At 36.0% G+C, this 19,169-nt stretch overlaps 1 protein-coding gene and 1 pseudogene across 1 annotated transcript; both read left to right on the plus strand.

The window, feature by feature from the left end:
- The first annotated feature begins 4,890 nt into the window (after positions 1-4,890).
- LOC144435954 (L-xylulose reductase-like) lies at positions 4,891-11,771 on the plus strand. Its single transcript, XM_078124595.1, has 8 exons — positions 4,891-4,942; positions 6,311-6,408; positions 9,023-9,177; positions 9,620-9,662; positions 10,117-10,216; positions 10,843-10,907; positions 11,328-11,445; positions 11,662-11,771. Exons 1-8 carry the CDS (start codon positions 4,891-4,893, stop codon positions 11,769-11,771), a joined length of 741 nt encoding a protein of 246 aa, XP_077980721.1.
- A 1,689-nt stretch (positions 11,772-13,460) lies between these two features.
- Positions 13,461-18,252, plus strand: LOC144435452 (L-xylulose reductase-like; annotated as a pseudogene).
- The last annotated feature ends 917 nt before the right edge of the window (positions 18,253-19,169 follow it).

A 19,169-nucleotide genomic window follows, 5' to 3' on the forward strand; every position in this document is an offset into this window, starting at 1 on the left:
TGATTACGGGATAAGCTAATTGAGTGCACACCTTCCTACTAATGTTCTATATCAAAACGATATAGTAAACAATGTTACCGATTAAAATATATATATTGTACACGGTAATTCCTTTAATTTTGAGGTGGGCGTGGCGGAGGGGAGTTTGAACCATTTTATTTCAGATTTCATTCTACAAAATCGATTTTTGTTTTAATGCAGCTCATTATCCCTAAATGGAAATATTTGTTTCAAAATGTCAAATTCAGAAATGGAAGAATTTTCAATTTTCACTACAATAGTCAATGCATGAAGTAAAGTGTCAATAAAAGAACGATTTTTTTTGCTCACTACATATTGGCTTTGTGTTCATAGCTCTACATATTGATTTGTATTGTTTGTGCTGTCTGAAACATTTTTCAATTTTCACCAGTTTAGTTAGAAGGAGTTGGGGGTCGGAGTTTCTGAGGCCTCACTAACAAACTCTACAATTTCCATGTGGTAATTTGATTGTTGTTGGGATCAACTCTTCCATATGTAAGGTACAAACCTCTGACAGAATATTCCTTGTCTAACATGATGCATTGATGTACCCTGTTGTAGAATATGACTGAGAATGGTTCATGGTCATTGCTAAGTCTAGTAGAACACCCATGGTTTTCATAGGTCATGTAGGGTCCGTCGTATGAATACCGTGTTGTCTTTTAGTCCCGTAGTATGACCTCAGTTGGAGCTGGGCATTGGGCGTTGCTGAATAAAGCTGAGAGGTGATGAGTACCTCTGAGCGCCGCCCAGTTGTACTCTGGATCTTAGAATAGAAATAGCATCCAACCACATAGGCCCATTTACTTGCAGAATAAACAGATAACAAATGAGATTTATTCATGTATATTCAGCTTAAGGAGGGGCTTGTAAAAAATAACCACCAATAAATTAACTGACTGCACGAATGACAATGTCAAACCATTCATCAAACTCAGCTAATATTACTTTGCTCTTATTGTTACTAAAGTACAACATCATATATAATAATACGTTTTAACAGATTTCTCGCCTTTAATCCCCCGAAGGGTGAACTAAAACAGTTGTCTCTGTCTGTCCATCCATCCATCCATCCATCCGTCCATCCGAAATATACACAAGCAGTACTTTTGGTTCTCAAATCACTTTTACTGAATGGCAGCCACATTCGTAGTAAAAAGCACATGTAAATGTATTTCTGCATAACTCAACTTTTAATACATAAAAACTCCATTCAAGTGTCTAACCCCGTATAATCACATGAAAGTTTTCTTGTGACACATCGATCTTTGACCTTCAGGGTAGACTAGTAAAAGTAGCCATTTCTTGAATATTGCAGACACTCTGTAGCAATTATTTGTGGCCAATTTCTTTGAGATCATGTTTAAAGTTAATAAAATACCAATATATACATGCTTTATTTTTGGAATGTTGGTCATATTTCTAGTGGATAATAATGATTTACTGAATAAAAAAATTATTACATAGAGACTTTATTCAAATCCAGCCAATTCATTCATTATCACAAACACTTTGCAGTATTCATTTCTTTCACTCACAGTAAGTATGCGAGTTGCTGTGTCTGTTGTGTTGGCGGATTTCTGTTTCATATGGTGAAGTTCATCTATACTACATCAATAAATGTAAAGGTTGGCATTTGTGTTCATGGACAAAGTAAGAACATGGAAATAACATTCGACAGAAAGAAGGCTTTAGTAACAGGCGCCAGAAAGGGTAGGTGAAATGCACTAACATGGGGATGGACACAGTGTACAGTTTACGGGTTAAAACGCCATTGTAATTTGTATTACAATGTTTTTCCCAAAAGCGAGTCAAAGCAATTAAATGAAGTTGGTAGAATCTTAGAGTTTAATACATACTCTATTCCCATGTTAAATACGTACCTAAAATTGCAGTCAATATATATACTGAAAGTTATCCTGTCTACAACTTTCACTGGCTGCTGACCCTGGATTTTGTTTGAATTTCAACAGATTATACCTTGTGTAGTAGTATGCATACTGTTGCTGTTTATATCATTAACTAAATACAGAGCTAACATGCTGTAAGTAATGCTTGTGTGTTATCTTTAGGGAGCCTTCATTATTTACAGGGGAGGGCCAGAGGAAATCCCCCCCGTGACCCTCCCCTTTGTCCCATTCTGTAGGCCAGAGGAAATCCCCCCCGTGACCCTCCCCTTTGTCCCATTCTGTAGGCATGACTCTCCCCATGACAATCGCATATACTGAACGTTAATCAATCTTCCCATCATATGTATACATACAAATTAAATGATTTTGACTCTGTATTAGAACGTAATCACTGGTTATTATTTATGACAGTATGAGATTCATATCATGTTACAGAAATAATTTATGTTTATTGTTCTATTTAATGATATTTATTTGTTTATTGTTTATGCAGAGTTTAATTTTGCAACAAAGAGGGGGAATGCCAATGTGCAATACAGATTTCAAAGGCTATACATATATTTCTTCAATAAAAGAGTAATAAACTTGGCACCGGTTACTAACTGTTAATTATATGTAGATATTTTCACAGACAATGTGAGTGATCGGATGAGATCAGGTGAATCAAAATATCACATGATGCAACTGATTTTAAAAGTGTGCTTATCAAATCTATTTTACACCCTGATTGAATAAAAATCATACCAAGTACCGCAAAATGTGCAGGTTAATATACTAGTACAGGATTCGCATGAAAGGTAACCCTTAAAATGCCCGATATATATTCAGAGGGGCCAACAGCTGATGTGATACCCCACCACTGGGGTACATCATACATCGGTTTTCCAAAAATGCGGTCATGTTCTTTTCAAGAGTTGATATTTAGGTTACATCGTTTCCGATAGCCCTGGGGCGATGTCATCAGAACAAAACGTTTGCCGTTCCCACAAGGTTGTTTATAGCCAGTGATTGTATTGGCGGATTTCTATTCATGCCGAAGTTCACTACACTACAGCATACCATTGTAAATGTTGGCATTTGTGTTCTCTGACAAAGTAAGAACATGGAAATAAGATTCGACGGAAAGAAGGCTTTAGTAACAGGCGCCGGAAAGGGTTAGTCCAGTTCTTATACAGTATTCTTACAATTTAAACCTCCTCGCACAGTATAGTTAATCATATAAAAAAATTCTAACCAGTAACACAGTCCCTTATAAAGTTAACGTTTATTGGGGCAGGTATATAATGTCCAAATATGGTATATTTGTCACTCCTACTTATATCACTACTATTATATATGCTACTTATACACTGTTCACATTACTATAACAGTTGGGGTTCACTGATTGGATGAACACCATTTTGTGCTGATTGAGGGACTTTGAACAGACGTGCTTAGTTAGAAACCATGTTGGTATCCAGGCTAGAAAGGGTAGGTGTAATGTACCAACATATGGGGATGGATATAGTGTACAGTTTACTGGTTAAAACGCCATTGTATTATTGAACCTATGACCCCGTCACTGTCAGAAACCATGCGTCAATGCCCAGGAACAGCACCTAACAGAAGTAAACAAATTTTATCAATTAAAACGCGAATATATACATTGATCTTCAAACAAGAAATCGACAAATGAGAATGTTTGTGTTCAGTTGAAACTTTTGTTTGACAGTTTTATGATATCAATCGGAAATTTGCAGAGGATTTATCGCATGTTGAGACATCAGAGCCAAGTCTGAATATCAGTCTCGATGTAATTAATTATTTCAAAAACACTTTTGGATTTTAGCATAAGATGTAGTAGTCTTGCTGCTAGACGTTCGGGTTTTCTGCTTGCCCGAACTGGGATGTTCCATCGTCGATAGCGATGTTGGGTTGTGTCATATTGTATCGGAACAAAACCCGAGGTCTAAAGATGTAACTGAACGTTCATGTCAGAGTGATTTATTGTTGACGAGAGGGGGGCAGACAGAATTATCGTTTAAGTTACTAGTATAGCGGACCGTGAAACCATGATTTTTGTATCAATTACTTTCAACTGTATAATTGAATTCTATGTCGGAAATTTCAGGCCTTTTCGGCAAAAGTCTGATAAATCGACCCAATTATTTGATATACATATATTTATATTGAGATATGACTGTGACATTATAACTGATTGATATTATTGACACCATCCAGTGTTTACATTATATACTGGGTTGTTGGTTTGAATATCGAGTTTTCGGTGACCTAAAGGTCAAACTACTCCCCTCTGCCCTCTTTACTATATGTGGTCGCGTTTTGAACGCGTCTATGTTGATTACATTGGCCGAGACTGTAAGATACGTCGTCCCGTTCCGCCCTCATCGCCCCCCCCCCTGTCGTAAATAATGACGGCTCCCTAAATGAGTGATAAACTTGGCTAGTTACCAACTGTTAATTTATACGTAGATATTTTAACAACAACGTTCACAGACAATGTGACTGATCAGATGAATCAAAATGTCACATGATGCATCTGATTTTAAAAGTTTGCTTATCAAATCTATTTTACACCCTGATTGAATAAAAATCATACCAAGTACCGCAACATGTGCAGGTTAATATACTAGTACAGGATTAGCATGAAAGGTAACCCTTAAAATACCGGATATAAATTCAGAGGGGCCAACAGTTGATGTGATCCACCACCACTGGGGTACATCATACATCGGTTTTCCAAAAATGCGGTCATGTTCTTTTCAAAAGAGTTGATATTTAGGTCACTTCGTTTGCGATAGACCTGGGGCGATGTCATCAGAACAAAACGTTTGCTGTTCCCACAAGGTTTTAATAGCCAGTGATTGTATTGGCGGATTTCTAATTATGCCGAAGTTCAGCTATAAAACAGCACACCATTGTTAATGTTGGCATTTGTGTTCTCTGACAAAGGAAGAACATGGAAATAAGATTCGACGGAAAGAAGGCTTTAGTAACAGGCGCCGGAAAGGGTTAGTCTAGTTCTTATACAGTATTCTTACAATTTAAACCTCCACGCACAGTATAGTTAATCAATCAAACAATTATAACCAGTATTAACACAGTCCCTTATAAAGTTAGTGTTTATTGGGGCAGGTAAATAATGTCCAAATATGGTATATTTGTCACTACTACTTATATCACTACTATTATATATGCTACTTATAGTGTTTACATTACTACAACAGATGGGGTTCACTGATTGGATGAACATCATTTTGTGCTGATTGGGGGACTTTGAACAGACGTGGTTTAGTTAGAAACCGTGTCTGCATCCAGACTAGAAAGGGTAGGTGTAATGTACCAACATATGGGGATGGATATAGTGTACAGTTTACGGGTTAAAACGCCATTGTATCATTCGACGTATGACTTCGTCGCTGTCAGAAACCATGTGTCGATGTCAATGCCCACGAACAGCACCTAACAGAAGTAAACAAATTTATCAAATAAAACGCGAATATATACATGTATCTTCAAACAAGAAAACGACAAATGAGAATGTTTGTATTCATTTCAAGCTTTTGTTCGCCAGTTAAATCATATTAAATCGGAAATTGATCACATGTTGAGACAACAGAGCCAAGTCTGAATATCAGTCTAGATATAAATCAATTATTTCAAAAACACTTTTGGATTTTAGCATAAGATGTAGCTGAACGTTCATGTCAGAGTGGTTTAATGTCGACAGGAGGGGCAGACAGAATATCATTTAAGTTACGAGTATACCGGACCTTGAAACCAGGATTCTTATATTAATTACTTTCAACTGTATAATTGAATTCTGCAAAAGTCTGATAAATCGACCCAAATATATTGAGTTGTCGGTTTGAATAGCGAGTTTTCAGTGACCTAAGGGTCAAATTAACTACTCCCCTCTGTCCTCTTTACCATGTTGTGGTGGCGGTTTGAACTCTAGACTTTGTTGATTATATTGGCCTACACTGTTGGATACATCGTGTCGTTTGGCCCTCATTCCCCCAACACCCCTCCAAAGGGAGGGGCTCAAGTTGACCAATGTGTGAGTGTGCGCCTTCATGGTGTACCTTACAGTGTAACATTTGCTATGCTGTGTAAAGAAATGTGCCACCCAATACACCTTGACCGAACCATAGACAATAGAGAGGTCCCTCTCTATTGTCTATGACCGAACACTGCAGGCTTTTCACGAATGAGAGGCGCCCTCACTGGATCTCTTGGAAGACAAACAGTGATATGCTTAAAGACCATCCAGTATTAATTAAATTAAAAGATTATAATTCTTGTTGAATATATTGTAACAAATAGAGGGGGCGACCTCTATTGTTAACGTAACCCTCCTCCAAATTTTCTTCTGACAGGTATAGGTCGTGAGTTGGTAAAACATCTTGTGAAATGTGGTGCTGAAACGTATGCTTTAAGTCGAACCCAGTCAGATTTAGACAGTCTAAAACAAGAGGTTAGTATTTGACCTTTCATTTCATTTCAACATGTAAATATATCAAGTAATGGGTATAGTTAATGTATGTATGTATGTATGTATGTATGTATGTATGTATGTATGTATGTATGTATGTACCGTAGACTGTGGGGGGGGGGCAAGGGGGCAGCTGCCTCCTGAGATTTTTGAAAAAAGAAAGAGAAAAAGCTACTTTTTTTAATACATAGTGATGCTATTAAAATCGTTATTTACGTGACGATTCCTAGCATGCGCGATTTCAATGGATAGTTCACTAAAAGTGACTGTACACTGACTCATGGCTAATATGTATCTTATATCGCTATTGTACGCTGGCTTAACTTTGAATTAAAATGTGTCCAGTTAAAACCTTTAACTTTTTGTAGCAAATTAAAAATTCTTTGCGAGGGAAAGTACAAAAGAAGTGCGCACATGCACTGTGCATTTTCTGCGAGTAACAGTAGTCTTGAAAGTCTCCTTCAGTTGAAGATAGTAAGTCGCAATTATAGTGTCAGCGAGTGAAACTAAAAAAAAAAGACGGACAAAGTCGTTCAACGTGAGGTTGCCTGCTATGCTGCATACAGTGACTCCGAAGATGCGCTCGATCTCATTTACATCTTGTTCCTTATATTAAAACATTTGATGCTGATAAAACGGCAGATCCCTTTTTGGAATATTTGGTGGCCCTGAAAAACTATTAAACTAGGTACGCAGTTTAAGATCCACTCTTTAAAGATCCACTTTCAATAATTGTGTTCGACGTTGTCTTTTGTTAAAATGTTGTTTCTATTAATTATCTCATTGCACACTGACACTAGTGTTATTCCGCAATTAATTTTGAAGCGACAATTTGCTATGGAAAGAATGGCCCTGAATTTGTAAACAGAGCTGTGCCTTCGACATCAAAATCGAAACTTCAATTTCCATTATAATGATAATGACAAGGAGAATTCACTGAGTTCACCTTGGGTTCCGACATAATCGAGGCCATAATAGTTTTGGAAGTTGGGTAAAGAAAATCATTATTTTGTTGTGTTACTTATTTGAGAAAGCACCATCCATTTTTTTTACTTTGAATGTGACATCTTTTAGGCAACTACTTTGAAAGATACGACATTAGGCCAGAGAAAAATGAAAAAGCTGTTCAACCTACCCATATATTTTTTTCTTGTGATGGGCAATATATCCTCATGCGGGCTTCGCATTTTTTTTTTAAATTAAGGATATTTCTTTATATTTTCTGAATAGTACATGTAACAATATACATTTGAGTCTATTCCAAATTATATAATATCTTATACAGTGGTTTACTTGGCTCTGATGTTGCATACAAGCATGAATTGAGATTAAATGTCAAATGTGCACTAAAAAGAATTAAACAAAAGTTTACGACCATTGGGCCATCAAAAGTCTGAAAGTCTTGAAATGTTTTGCTCTTTATTCAGGATTTTTTGGAACGAAATTAAACTTCAGGAGAAGTCATTTACAATGTGCACATCCGCATAATATCTTTCAGCTTTGCCACAACAAAATAATTTCCAGATAATATCTAATGCATAGCATAATTGTTTCAATTCTGGTATTTTATTATGTCTATGGTTTGATATTTTATGCCTCTAAATGGCCTCCTACACTGTCTTATGTTCAATTTTTTTTTCGCCTTTGGAGTTGTCTCCTTCCAATGCATCACTGTACCATATGATTTTATATCTCCACTGTAGTGTAGGTGACAGAAGGGGTGGCTAAAATAATGCTTGAGTTTCAATTGGCGGAGCTTAACATTTTTTGAGAAGAGAGGATGAGAGGAACTACACCATTTGTTTAACCGTAAATTGTGTACATTTCCTAACTGTAGCTATGCAGACAAATTGCATGAGATAGTATCAAGATGACTGAATAAGTTCTATCTAAACTCTACCTGAACTATTTTGCTGTCTAATCCTTGTCAAGCATTGTGAAAAATGAAATCGACCTGCTTACCCAAATGTGATGGGTTAGGTTACCCGTTGACAAGCATTTATATTTTTTCTGACCTTACATATGATATTTAATTGCGTATGCTAAAATATATATTATGTAAATTGCATGCACATTTATGTAAATTAGCACTTTTCTAAAAAAGACAAAGTTCTGCCCCCTTGGCAATTTGGTCAGGCTACGGCCCTGGTATGTATGTATGTATGTATGTATGTATGTATGTATGTATGTATGTATGTATGTATGTATGTAAGAATGTATGTATGTATGTATGTATGTATGTATGTATGTGTGTGTGTGTGTATGTAATGTGTAGGTAGGTAAGTAGGTGTGTTTGTTCAAATTATTCACAATTCTAACAATTCTGCATTTTCAAAAACAATAACAAATAATGCAAATATCTATAGGTGTGGTCTTGGGAATTGTGATAAATCAAGTTGTACATCATACTCTAAGTTTTTCTATATCTTTCAAAACTTGCACTATATACTTATATTAGTGAAAATACTGCAAAACAATACACAATTGTTATCCAACTTTTACAAGTCATGTTGGATTTTAATCAGCAAAGTATGAACTGTAAGAAAACACAAACCTAAAATAGATCAGAAGTTGTTATGTTTATACTTATTCACAGGTACCAGAAATTCACACAGTGACAGTTGATTTATCTGACTGGGATGCAACACAGGTAGCGGTTGAATCTATTGGACCCATTGATCTACTCGTTAACAATGCTGGCGTTTTTGGTCCACAACAATTTCTGGAAGTGACGAGAGACGAATTCGAAAAGTATGACATCTTTCCAATCTCAGTACCTGATTTTTAGATATTTTTTTATTACATACCAGTCCGCCACCTTTAGGGACGATCGCATAATGTCAGACAAACTCAACAAGCGAACTTCGTTCGTTTAGGGCGGAGGGTGTATGGTGTCAATGCGATAGCTGAACTTCATTTTCGCACTTCTGACCAAGTTTCGAAATCCTTCTGTATTTAGCACTGAGATGTTGATGAGGTGATAACATGTACTTCATGTTTACCATCATGTTTTTACATTGCATTAATCGTGCGTAGTGGTACCGTTGTGACCGGTACAATTTTCATCATAGTTTACATCAAACGTGTGAATCGCACTTGCGAATGTTCGTTTAGGGGGAGGGGGTTGTCCTAAACTGACTACTAAGTATACTACGCGTTTGACCAATTGATTCTCTGTGTTTCTCTCAAACAGAACAATAAATACGAATTTAAGATCATACATCCAGGTAGGGCAGGTAAGCGAATCATGTACTATCTGAAAAAAATTACAGCCCTCTGTCAGTTTTGTACCTGTGGCAAAACTCGTGTGAACTAAGTGAAGTCTTCGAAGTTATACCTATGTCTATCTTAAGACTCGATGCAGAAAAAAGGAATTGTAGATGTACATTTGTATGTAAGACTGTAATATGGCACATAGGCTGCTATATAAATCACTAAAGGATACAACCTTCACAGTTGAGTTTTGCCCACACCTACTTCAGACTTGTACGTCTCCCACTAACCCATAGCGAGTAAACTATTTGTATTGATGACCAATAACATGCAATTCATATTACACAAAAAATTAATTCTGCATATCAATCATGCTCAGCATGTCATTTGCGATTTTGTACACTTAATCTCCAAACAATAGACCAAATCTGTGCCATATAATTCTAATTTGTAATTCACACTTCCACTTTGTACTAGATAGCTGCTCGTACCATGGTATCTAGGGCCACGGGAGGAGCTATAGTCAATGTGTCAAGTATTGGTTCCCTTTTAGGGTTCACAAATACGACAACGTACGGTCAGTATGCAAATTATTTAGAGACTTAACCACGGCGATTTCTATTATTTTAATGTGCATTTTAAAATTTGGAAAGTTTACATTATTTAAAAATAAGGTGTTTGTATGTTTGTATTCGCGATATTTCATTCTTCGCTATATTATATATGCGCCGTAATGTATATAATGTAAATGCAATGTAACTTAATGTAATCCTATGCTAGGTAATATAATGCGATGTAATGTAATGTAATGTAATGTAATACAATGTTAGATAGTGCTGTATAATGCAATGTAAATGTAATGTAATGTAATGCAATGCAATGCAATGCCATGCGATATAATGTAATGTAATGTAATGTAATGTAATGTAATGAAATGTAATGTAAGGTAAGGTAAGGTAAGGTAAGGCGAGGTACTGTAATATAATATAATGTAATGATTTTATAGTGTTGATGTGACTTATTCGATTATGTGTGCAGATCATATTCCATCATTTTACAGTTGTAGACAATTGCAATTGAGAACAGTCTCATCAAAATGTTCCAAGTACTTTAAAACAACAGTACTCTAGTATTAGATAAAAATAGAAATACCAGTTGATACTGTTTCATTCAGTAGCTTGTGTATTTTGTTATTCAACACAGCTGCTACTAAAGCTGGCATTGACTCCATTACAAGGACTATGGCATTGGAACTAGGCCCTCATAAGGTAAATATGATATTTGAAGAAATGCAAATATGGAATTGTTCTCTAATACGTTAGTACTCACCAAATATTCAGAGCTTTTGAACTAAAAGTTTTATACGCCTTTGTTCACCGAAGCGTATTATATGTTGGATTTTAGCCATTTATCGCTACCGAACAGAATTAGAACATTGCTCTGGGAAATCGGCGCTACAGAAATTTGATTGATTGATTGACTGACTGACTGACTGATTGATTGACTGACTGACTGAGTGATTGGTTGGTTGGTTGGTTGATTGATTGATTGATTGATTGATTGATTGATTGATTGATTGATTGATTGATTGATTGATTGACAAATCAATATAAACATATTGAGTCGACTATAAAAGTGCATGACATTTGACAATTGTATCAATGTGATTATTTCCTTTCATATTTCAGATTCGCGTAAATGCTGTCAATCCAACGGTTGTTATGACAACAATGGCAAAAGAAATCTCGTCACATCCAGAAAGAAGTCAGCCATTCATATGTAGAACTCCACTCCAGAAATTAGCTGGTTAGTTTAACCTTTGACGTTGGAGTAAGTCTAGAATAGTGGAGAAATGAAATATTTCAATATTTAAATTAACTCGAGGGTCAACATGCCATACGTTTTGCAATGTTCTAAGATACAAGTACGACCAAGGGATCCGGAGAAATGGATTTTACCGTGTAAAGTGACACTGCGACATCTAACAGTGATCTAATTTAGTCGTCGTCTTTGATCTTTCAGAAACTGAAGATGTGGTTAACTCGATAATCTACCTGTTGAGTGACAAGGCTGCCATGATCACTGGTAGCTGCCTGCCTATCGATGGAGGATTAGTGGCAGCTGGCGTGTGATGGTTACGGGATAAGCTAACTGAGTGCACACCTTTCTACTAATACTCTATATCAAAACGATGTTGTAACGTTGTTACCGATTAAAAGATATAATGTACACGGTAATTCCTTTAATTTTGAGGTGGGCGTGGTGGAGGGGAGTTTGAACTATTTTATTTCAGATCTCATTCTACAAAATCGATTTTTTGTTTTAATGTAGCTCATTATCCCTAAATGGAAATATTTGTTTCAAAATGGAAGAATTTTCACTACTATAGTCAATGCATGAAGTAAAGTGTCAAGAAAAGAACGATGTTTTGCTCACTACATATTGGCTTTGTATTCATAGCACTACATATTGATTTGTATTGATTGTGCTGTCTGAAACATTTTTCAATTTTCACCAGTTTAGTTAGAAGGAGGGGGAGGGGGGTCTGAGGCCTCACTGACTAACTGTACAATTTTCATGTGGTAATTTGATTGTTGTTGGGATCAGCTCTTCCATTTGTAAGGTACAAATCTCTGACAGAATATTCCTTGTCTAAGGTCATGTAGGATCATGTAGGGTCATGTATATATATATATATATATATATATATATATATATATATATATATATATATATATATATATATATATATATATATATATATATAGTCATTTTGACAATGCCATTAAAAGAATTTCCTAATTTTAGAATTTAGCAGCGCCTACATTCCTTCGTTTCTTCAAAATGATATAGGGAATGAGAATTATAAAAAAGCCATTTCTACTTCCATTAATACTTTGTCAATAGAGTAACTCTTTGAAATTTAAGTTAAATTGTCTGAGCATGATATACACATATAACGTTACAATCGTACTGTATTTTCTATGTTATTTTGTCACCATACTTTGTCGGCGTTGTTCACGATAGTCAATCCGGTATTGTAACTGTTATTATTGATTTCAAATAAAATGTATTGATTCATCTCTAAAAAATAAATACCGTTGTATTTCCGTTATATAAAGAAAACCCTCCTTTTTGAAAATAAATGATCATAAATGTGGAAAAAATAAATAAAGCAAAGGTATTTGAGATTCATATGATATTTCCGGAGTGCGTCTTATTGCACAGGAATGTTCCTTTAGTGTGGCAAGTTTCACCACATGTATACGCTGCAACTATAGCTCTTGTAGAACTTACATGTAATTGTAAAACGTTGTGTTGTATCTTCATTGCCTGGCGTCAAGTTCTGGCCGCTGTGGTGACACAATTGGCGAATGTTTTGTAATGAATCAAAATGTCACATGATGGAGCTGATTTTAAAAGTGTGCTTATCAAATCTATTTTACACCCTGATTAAATAAAAATCATACCAAGTACCGCAACATGTGCAAGTTAATATACTAGTACAGGATTCGCATCAGAAGGTAACCCTTAAAATGCCCGATATAAATTTAGAGGGGCCAACAGCTGATGTGATACCCCACCACTGGGGTACATCATTTCATCGGTTTTCCAAAAATGCGGTCATGTTCTTTTCAAAAGAGCTGACATGGAGGTCAGAGGGTTTGACCCTGATGCGATGACGTCCGAACGAAACGTTTACCGCCACCACAAGGTTGTTATAACCATTGATTGTGTTGACGGGTGTCTGTTTCTGTTCACCTATACTACATCATACCACTGTAAAGGTTGGTATTTGTGTTCTCGGACAAAGTAAGAACATGGAAATAAGATTCGACGGAAAGAAGGCTTTAGTAACAGGCGCCGGAAAGGGTAGGTGATATGTACTAAAATAGGGGATGGATAGAGTGTACAGTTTACGGGTTAAATCGCTGTTGGTATTAAGACCTATTAGAAGTATTCACTATCAGAAGCCATGCTTCAACGCCCACAAACAACACCTAACATAAGTAAAACAAATATAATTTAAAACGCGAATATATGCATCGATCCTCAAACAAGAAAGAGACAAATAAGAATTGTGTGTTCATTTCAAACTTTTGTTCGACCGTTTTATCATTATAAATCGGAAATTTAATTTGAAGAACAGAACCACCAACACTACGTCAGCATAGATATAATTAATTATTTCAAGAACACTTTTGGATTTTAGCATAAGATTTTGCTATAAATATTCATGTCAGAGCGGTGTCTTGTCGACGGGAGTGGGGTAGACAGAATAATCGTTTAATTTTAACGAGTATACCGGACCTTGAAACCATTATTGTATAATTACTTTCACCTTTGTAATTGAATTCTGTGTCAGAAACTTCAGGTCTTTCCTGCAAAATTCTGATATACCAACCCAATCATTGGACATTCGTATATTTGTATTCAGATATGACTGTGACACTATATAATTGATTGATATTATTGACACCGTCAAGTGTTTACATTATATACTGGGTTGTCGGTTTGAATGTCGAGTTGTCGGTCGGTGACTAGGGGTCAAACTACTCCCCTCTGCTATGTTGATTACGTTTGCCCAGACTGTAAGATACGTTGTGTCGTTTAACCCTCATCGGCCTCCTCTCACAAGAGAGGGGTTGACAAATGTGTGAGGGCGCCCCATTCACGGCGTACCTTACAGACTAACATTCGCCGTGCTGTAAGAACTGTGCCATCCATTCAGCTCCGGCTTTGCCGAACACTGCAGGTTTTTCACTGATGAGAGGCGCCCTCACTGGATTTCTTGGGAGACAAACACTGATATCCAGCATTAATTAAATTACAGATTATACTTCCTTGTTATTTAGTCCCTGCCGGACGAAGTCCGGGACGGGGACTTATGGATTGGGTTCCTTCTGTCCGTGCGTCCGTGTGTCCGTCCGTCCGTCCGTCCGTCCGTCCACAGCCGTTTCTTTGAGATGCCTGGACCGATTTTTTTCAAACTTGGTACAGGGGCAACATACAATGGCATACATATGCACGTCAATTTGTTTCATGATACGATCCAATATGGCCGCCTGACAGCCATTTTGTTTGCAAATTTTCCCTGTCTAAAGCCATAACTCAGACATGCTTGAACAGATCTCATTCAAAGTTGGTATTAGGACAGTGTTCTATGACATACATGTGCATATTCATTTGTTGTCATGATACGATCCAATATGGCCGCCTAGCAGCCATTTTGTTTGCGAAGTTTCCATGTCCAAAGCCATAACTCAGACATGCTTGAACAGATCTCATTCAAAGTTGGTATTAGGACAGTGTTCTATGACATACATGTGCATATCCATTTTCATCGTGATACGATCCAATATGCCTGCCTGGCAGCCATTTTGTTTGCGAATTTTCCATGTCCAAAGCCATAACTCAGACATGTTTGAACAGATCTCATTCAAAGTTGGTATTAGGACAGTGTTCTATGACATACATGTGCATATCCATTTTCTTCGTGATACGATCCCCCATACCCGACCCATCCTTTATTGTTATAGGCATGTTCCATGTCCAACAAGCAGACACAACATATCTAAGTCTGTTTGATTTATGTTCACAAGGGTTGTTGCGTGATCAGAGTAGTGATAATTCCTTAAAACCCAATCGTGATAGCGGGGACTATGTCATTCTCAATGACTTGTTTAATATATAACCTAAGCTTTATGGTCAATTTCTGACAGGTCTCAAATCAGAATGTCAATATATTTATATTACATAAGAATACATGTATGTAAATACATTTATATATTTAACATATTTAAAGTAACAATGCCTGCACAGACAGTACGGAGATGACATAACAATTTCTTCTGACAGGTATAGGTCGTGAGTTGGTAAGACAACTTGTGAAATGTGGTGCTGAAACATTTGCTTTAAGTCGAACCCAGTCAGATTTAGACAGTCTAAAACAAGAGGTTAGTATTTGACATTTCATTATTTCATACAAACTTAAGTAAGAATTCGCATAGTCAATGTATGTATGTATGTATGTATGTAATTAAATAAATGCATATGGAACTTGTGAGTCAGTCCGAATAAATAGATGTAGAATCCGACGTTTTGAATAAAAATTCTTTATCAAGGTTCTAATCGACAAGCTTCAGACATATTAGGTAAACACCTGAATATATCTGAATGTTAATATGTATGTATGTATATGTATATGTATGTATGTATGTATGTATGTATGTATGTATGTATGTATGTGAAAAACTATGCAATTGCATATAAAGTTACCACTACTAGCTATGTGTATATATCGACAATAAACAAACTAGATCAAAATGATGCTTTGAATCAATGAGGTTGGGTTTTTTTATCGACTGGAAATACAAACAACAGAACAAGTCAGCCAGTCATAGCTAGCCACCCAAGTCAGCTGGTCATAACCAGCCAGCCAGCCAGACAGCCAGACAGCCAGCCAGACAGCCAGACATGCATGGCAATTAATTGCACTCCATTCAACGTGTCTGTCTCTACTGACTATCAATCCATCCAGGTACCAGAAATTCACACAGTAACAGTTGATTTATCTGACTGGGATGCAACACAGGTACCAGTTGAATCTATTGGACCCATTGATCTACTCGTTAACAATGCTGGCGTTGCTGTTCAACAACCATTTCTTGACATTACCAAGGATGAATTTGAGACGTAAGAACGCTTTCAAAACGTGGTCCTTTGTACAATGGTAAAATTGTTTACAGGGATTTGTTATTTGAAAAGTACAATGTCTTGAGATATAAGCGCCAATTTGTCATAAACCTATCTTACACTTGATTGAATAAATTACAGAACAACGTAGGTGAATGTACATAGCTGGAGGTTTATACCAAATGTAGAATATAATTTATGATTTTTCACTTTTATCGTAGTTTGATGAAAATCGTTCTCTTTGTTCATATATATCTGTTGACTTATTAAATACATTTGTAATGATTTTCATTTACAGGACATTTAATATTAACTTGAGATCGTACATCCAGGTAGGACAGGTAAGCTGATGTATGTAATTCTACTCACTCAGTTCAATTTGAAACAAAATTGCCCTCAATCTTCAATCTCATCATTCTAACTGGTATACAATTCACATTTTACACCTAGATAGTTGCTCGTTCTATGGTTGCTAGGGGACGTGGAGGCGCTATATTAAATGTATCCAGCAGAGGTTCAAAAGTTGGTGTAACAAATCTTCTGACCTATGTTAAATAACTAACATATCGTAAATCAATCAATGATTAAAAAGTGCTATCATATCCCATCATGTATAATGAGGCACAGAAGTGCGATTCTATTGTGTATTTCTGTCAACAAAAGTATATAATACAAACAATCATATATATATATACACAGTATATTGACTGTTGTTCTCTCTCAATACTGACCCGATGATGCTCTGTATAACAGGCCGAAAACTAGTCAGAACTTTTGGAAGCCCGAGTTCAAATATCGATTTGCATTTGTGTTCTTATATATTATCATTTGCTGTATATTACTAACTTTTCGCGCGAAATACAATAACCATGATTTGTTATATGTGTCTAAAACAGTTGCCTCTAAAGCCGGTATCGACTCCATCACAAGGACTATGGCATTGGAGCTAGGGCCACACAAAGTAGGTACACAGAATTCAAACGACTTTCTCGCAAGCCAGAGCACATGGTTATATTTCTGCTAAAGCAACGAAATATGAATTACCTCTTGGCAGGTACGTTGCGGACGATGCCGTAAAGATGTGTGTGGTTTACGACGTTGCCAAACGATTGGAAAAGTATTATGATGAAGAAAGAAATTATACCAATAATTTCATATTACAATGATGAGACACATACCTAAATATTCAGCTGCAAACCAACTGTGTTTGGAAAATTAAAATTATATGTTAATAATACAACTAGCAATGTATACGACCTTGAACGACTGCATGTGTCCAACTCTAACTAGGGCGACTACGATTTAATATAATGTAATGTAATGTAATGTAATGTAATGTAATGTAATGTAATGTAATGTAATGTAATGTCCACATCTATAGATTCGTGTAAACAGTGTCAATCCTACAGTAGTCATGACTGCAATGGGGAAGGAACACTGGTCAGATCCTGAAAGGAGTACGAAATTTCTCAGCAGAATTCCACTCCAAAAGTTTGCAGGTAACTATCAAATATATTGTTTTCTATACTAAGCCTTCCAAAATTCTAAGCGCAAGGCATTTGTGCAATTGGACTATTGACAGTACGTAATTCAGTCGAGGGGTGAATTGAATGAATTGTTAAAAATCTTTTATTAAATATTGAATCTATAAATTAATTCAGTGAGACAAAGTATTTGCATGGGATAAGGATTTTTAGAAAATTTCGACAGGATCAGACGTTTTGTAATTTAAAAATACAATTAGGAAAAAATACTTTATCCTGACACCTTGCAAAGGATGAAAGTGACATTTCAAACAACTTAAGAAAGTGATGTTTATACTTGTTTTTCAGAGGTTGAAGATTAAGTGATAAAGCTGCTATGATCACTGGGACCTGTTTGATCATCGAAGGAGGATCACTGTCAGCAGGTGTATAAAAAGGCGCTTCCACAAATCGCTGGTTAACAAAAGACGTTTTTGACTATAAGCTTATATGACTGTGATAAGAGTTCATTCATTTACAAATTTCTCAAATAACATCAGATTCTTGTACGATAAAACAGTGTATTTTCAGGCTGGAGGTTATTAAAATGCGTGTAAACATTTTAGGAAATTAGTGTTATTAGCAACCAGGAAGTGCGATAGCATAACAGAACTGTAAGATACATTATCGAGAAAATAAAAGATACGGGGAGAGAAAATGATCGACTATGACTCAGTTTAATGCTATCCTCATACGAACATGCTTTGAAAGGGGACAAGATATTCTTTGACAATTTGAGACAAACTTTGAAAACAGCAGTGTTTTATCAGGTATTGATGTAGTAGTCAACGTATTCGAAATACGTATATTGATAGCTAATAGTTAATAAGCTACAAATGAATAGACAATAGGGCAGAAATACCCTACAATAAATGGCCAAATCCACTTTTACTAAATGGCAGCCATATTCGTAGTAAAAAAGTAAATATATTACTGCATAACTTAAAAACTTTAATACATAGCCTCGGAGACTCCATTCAAGTGTCTAACCCCATATAATCACATTGAAGCTTTCTTGTGAGACAGTGATCTTTTTCATCTTTACCTTGACCTTCAGGGTAGATCAGCAAAATTAAGCCATTTCTTGCATATTGCAGACACTCTGTAGGAATTATTTGTGGCCGATTTCTTTCACATCATGTTTACAGAAGAAGATAAACATATGCATGTATTATTTTTGGTGCTCACTTCACGTTAAATACCGAATGGTGGCCATATTTCTCTTGAACAATCCTGATTTAATACATAACTCAAACACTTTATTAAATAGAGACGTTATTCAAGTGTCTACCCCATATATCAGGTTTAAAA

Source organism: Glandiceps talaboti, chromosome 5 (assembly GCF_964340395.1).
Source record: "Glandiceps talaboti chromosome 5, keGlaTala1.1, whole genome shotgun sequence".
In the NCBI taxonomy this organism is placed as follows: Eukaryota; Metazoa; Hemichordata; class Enteropneusta; family Spengelidae; genus Glandiceps; species Glandiceps talaboti.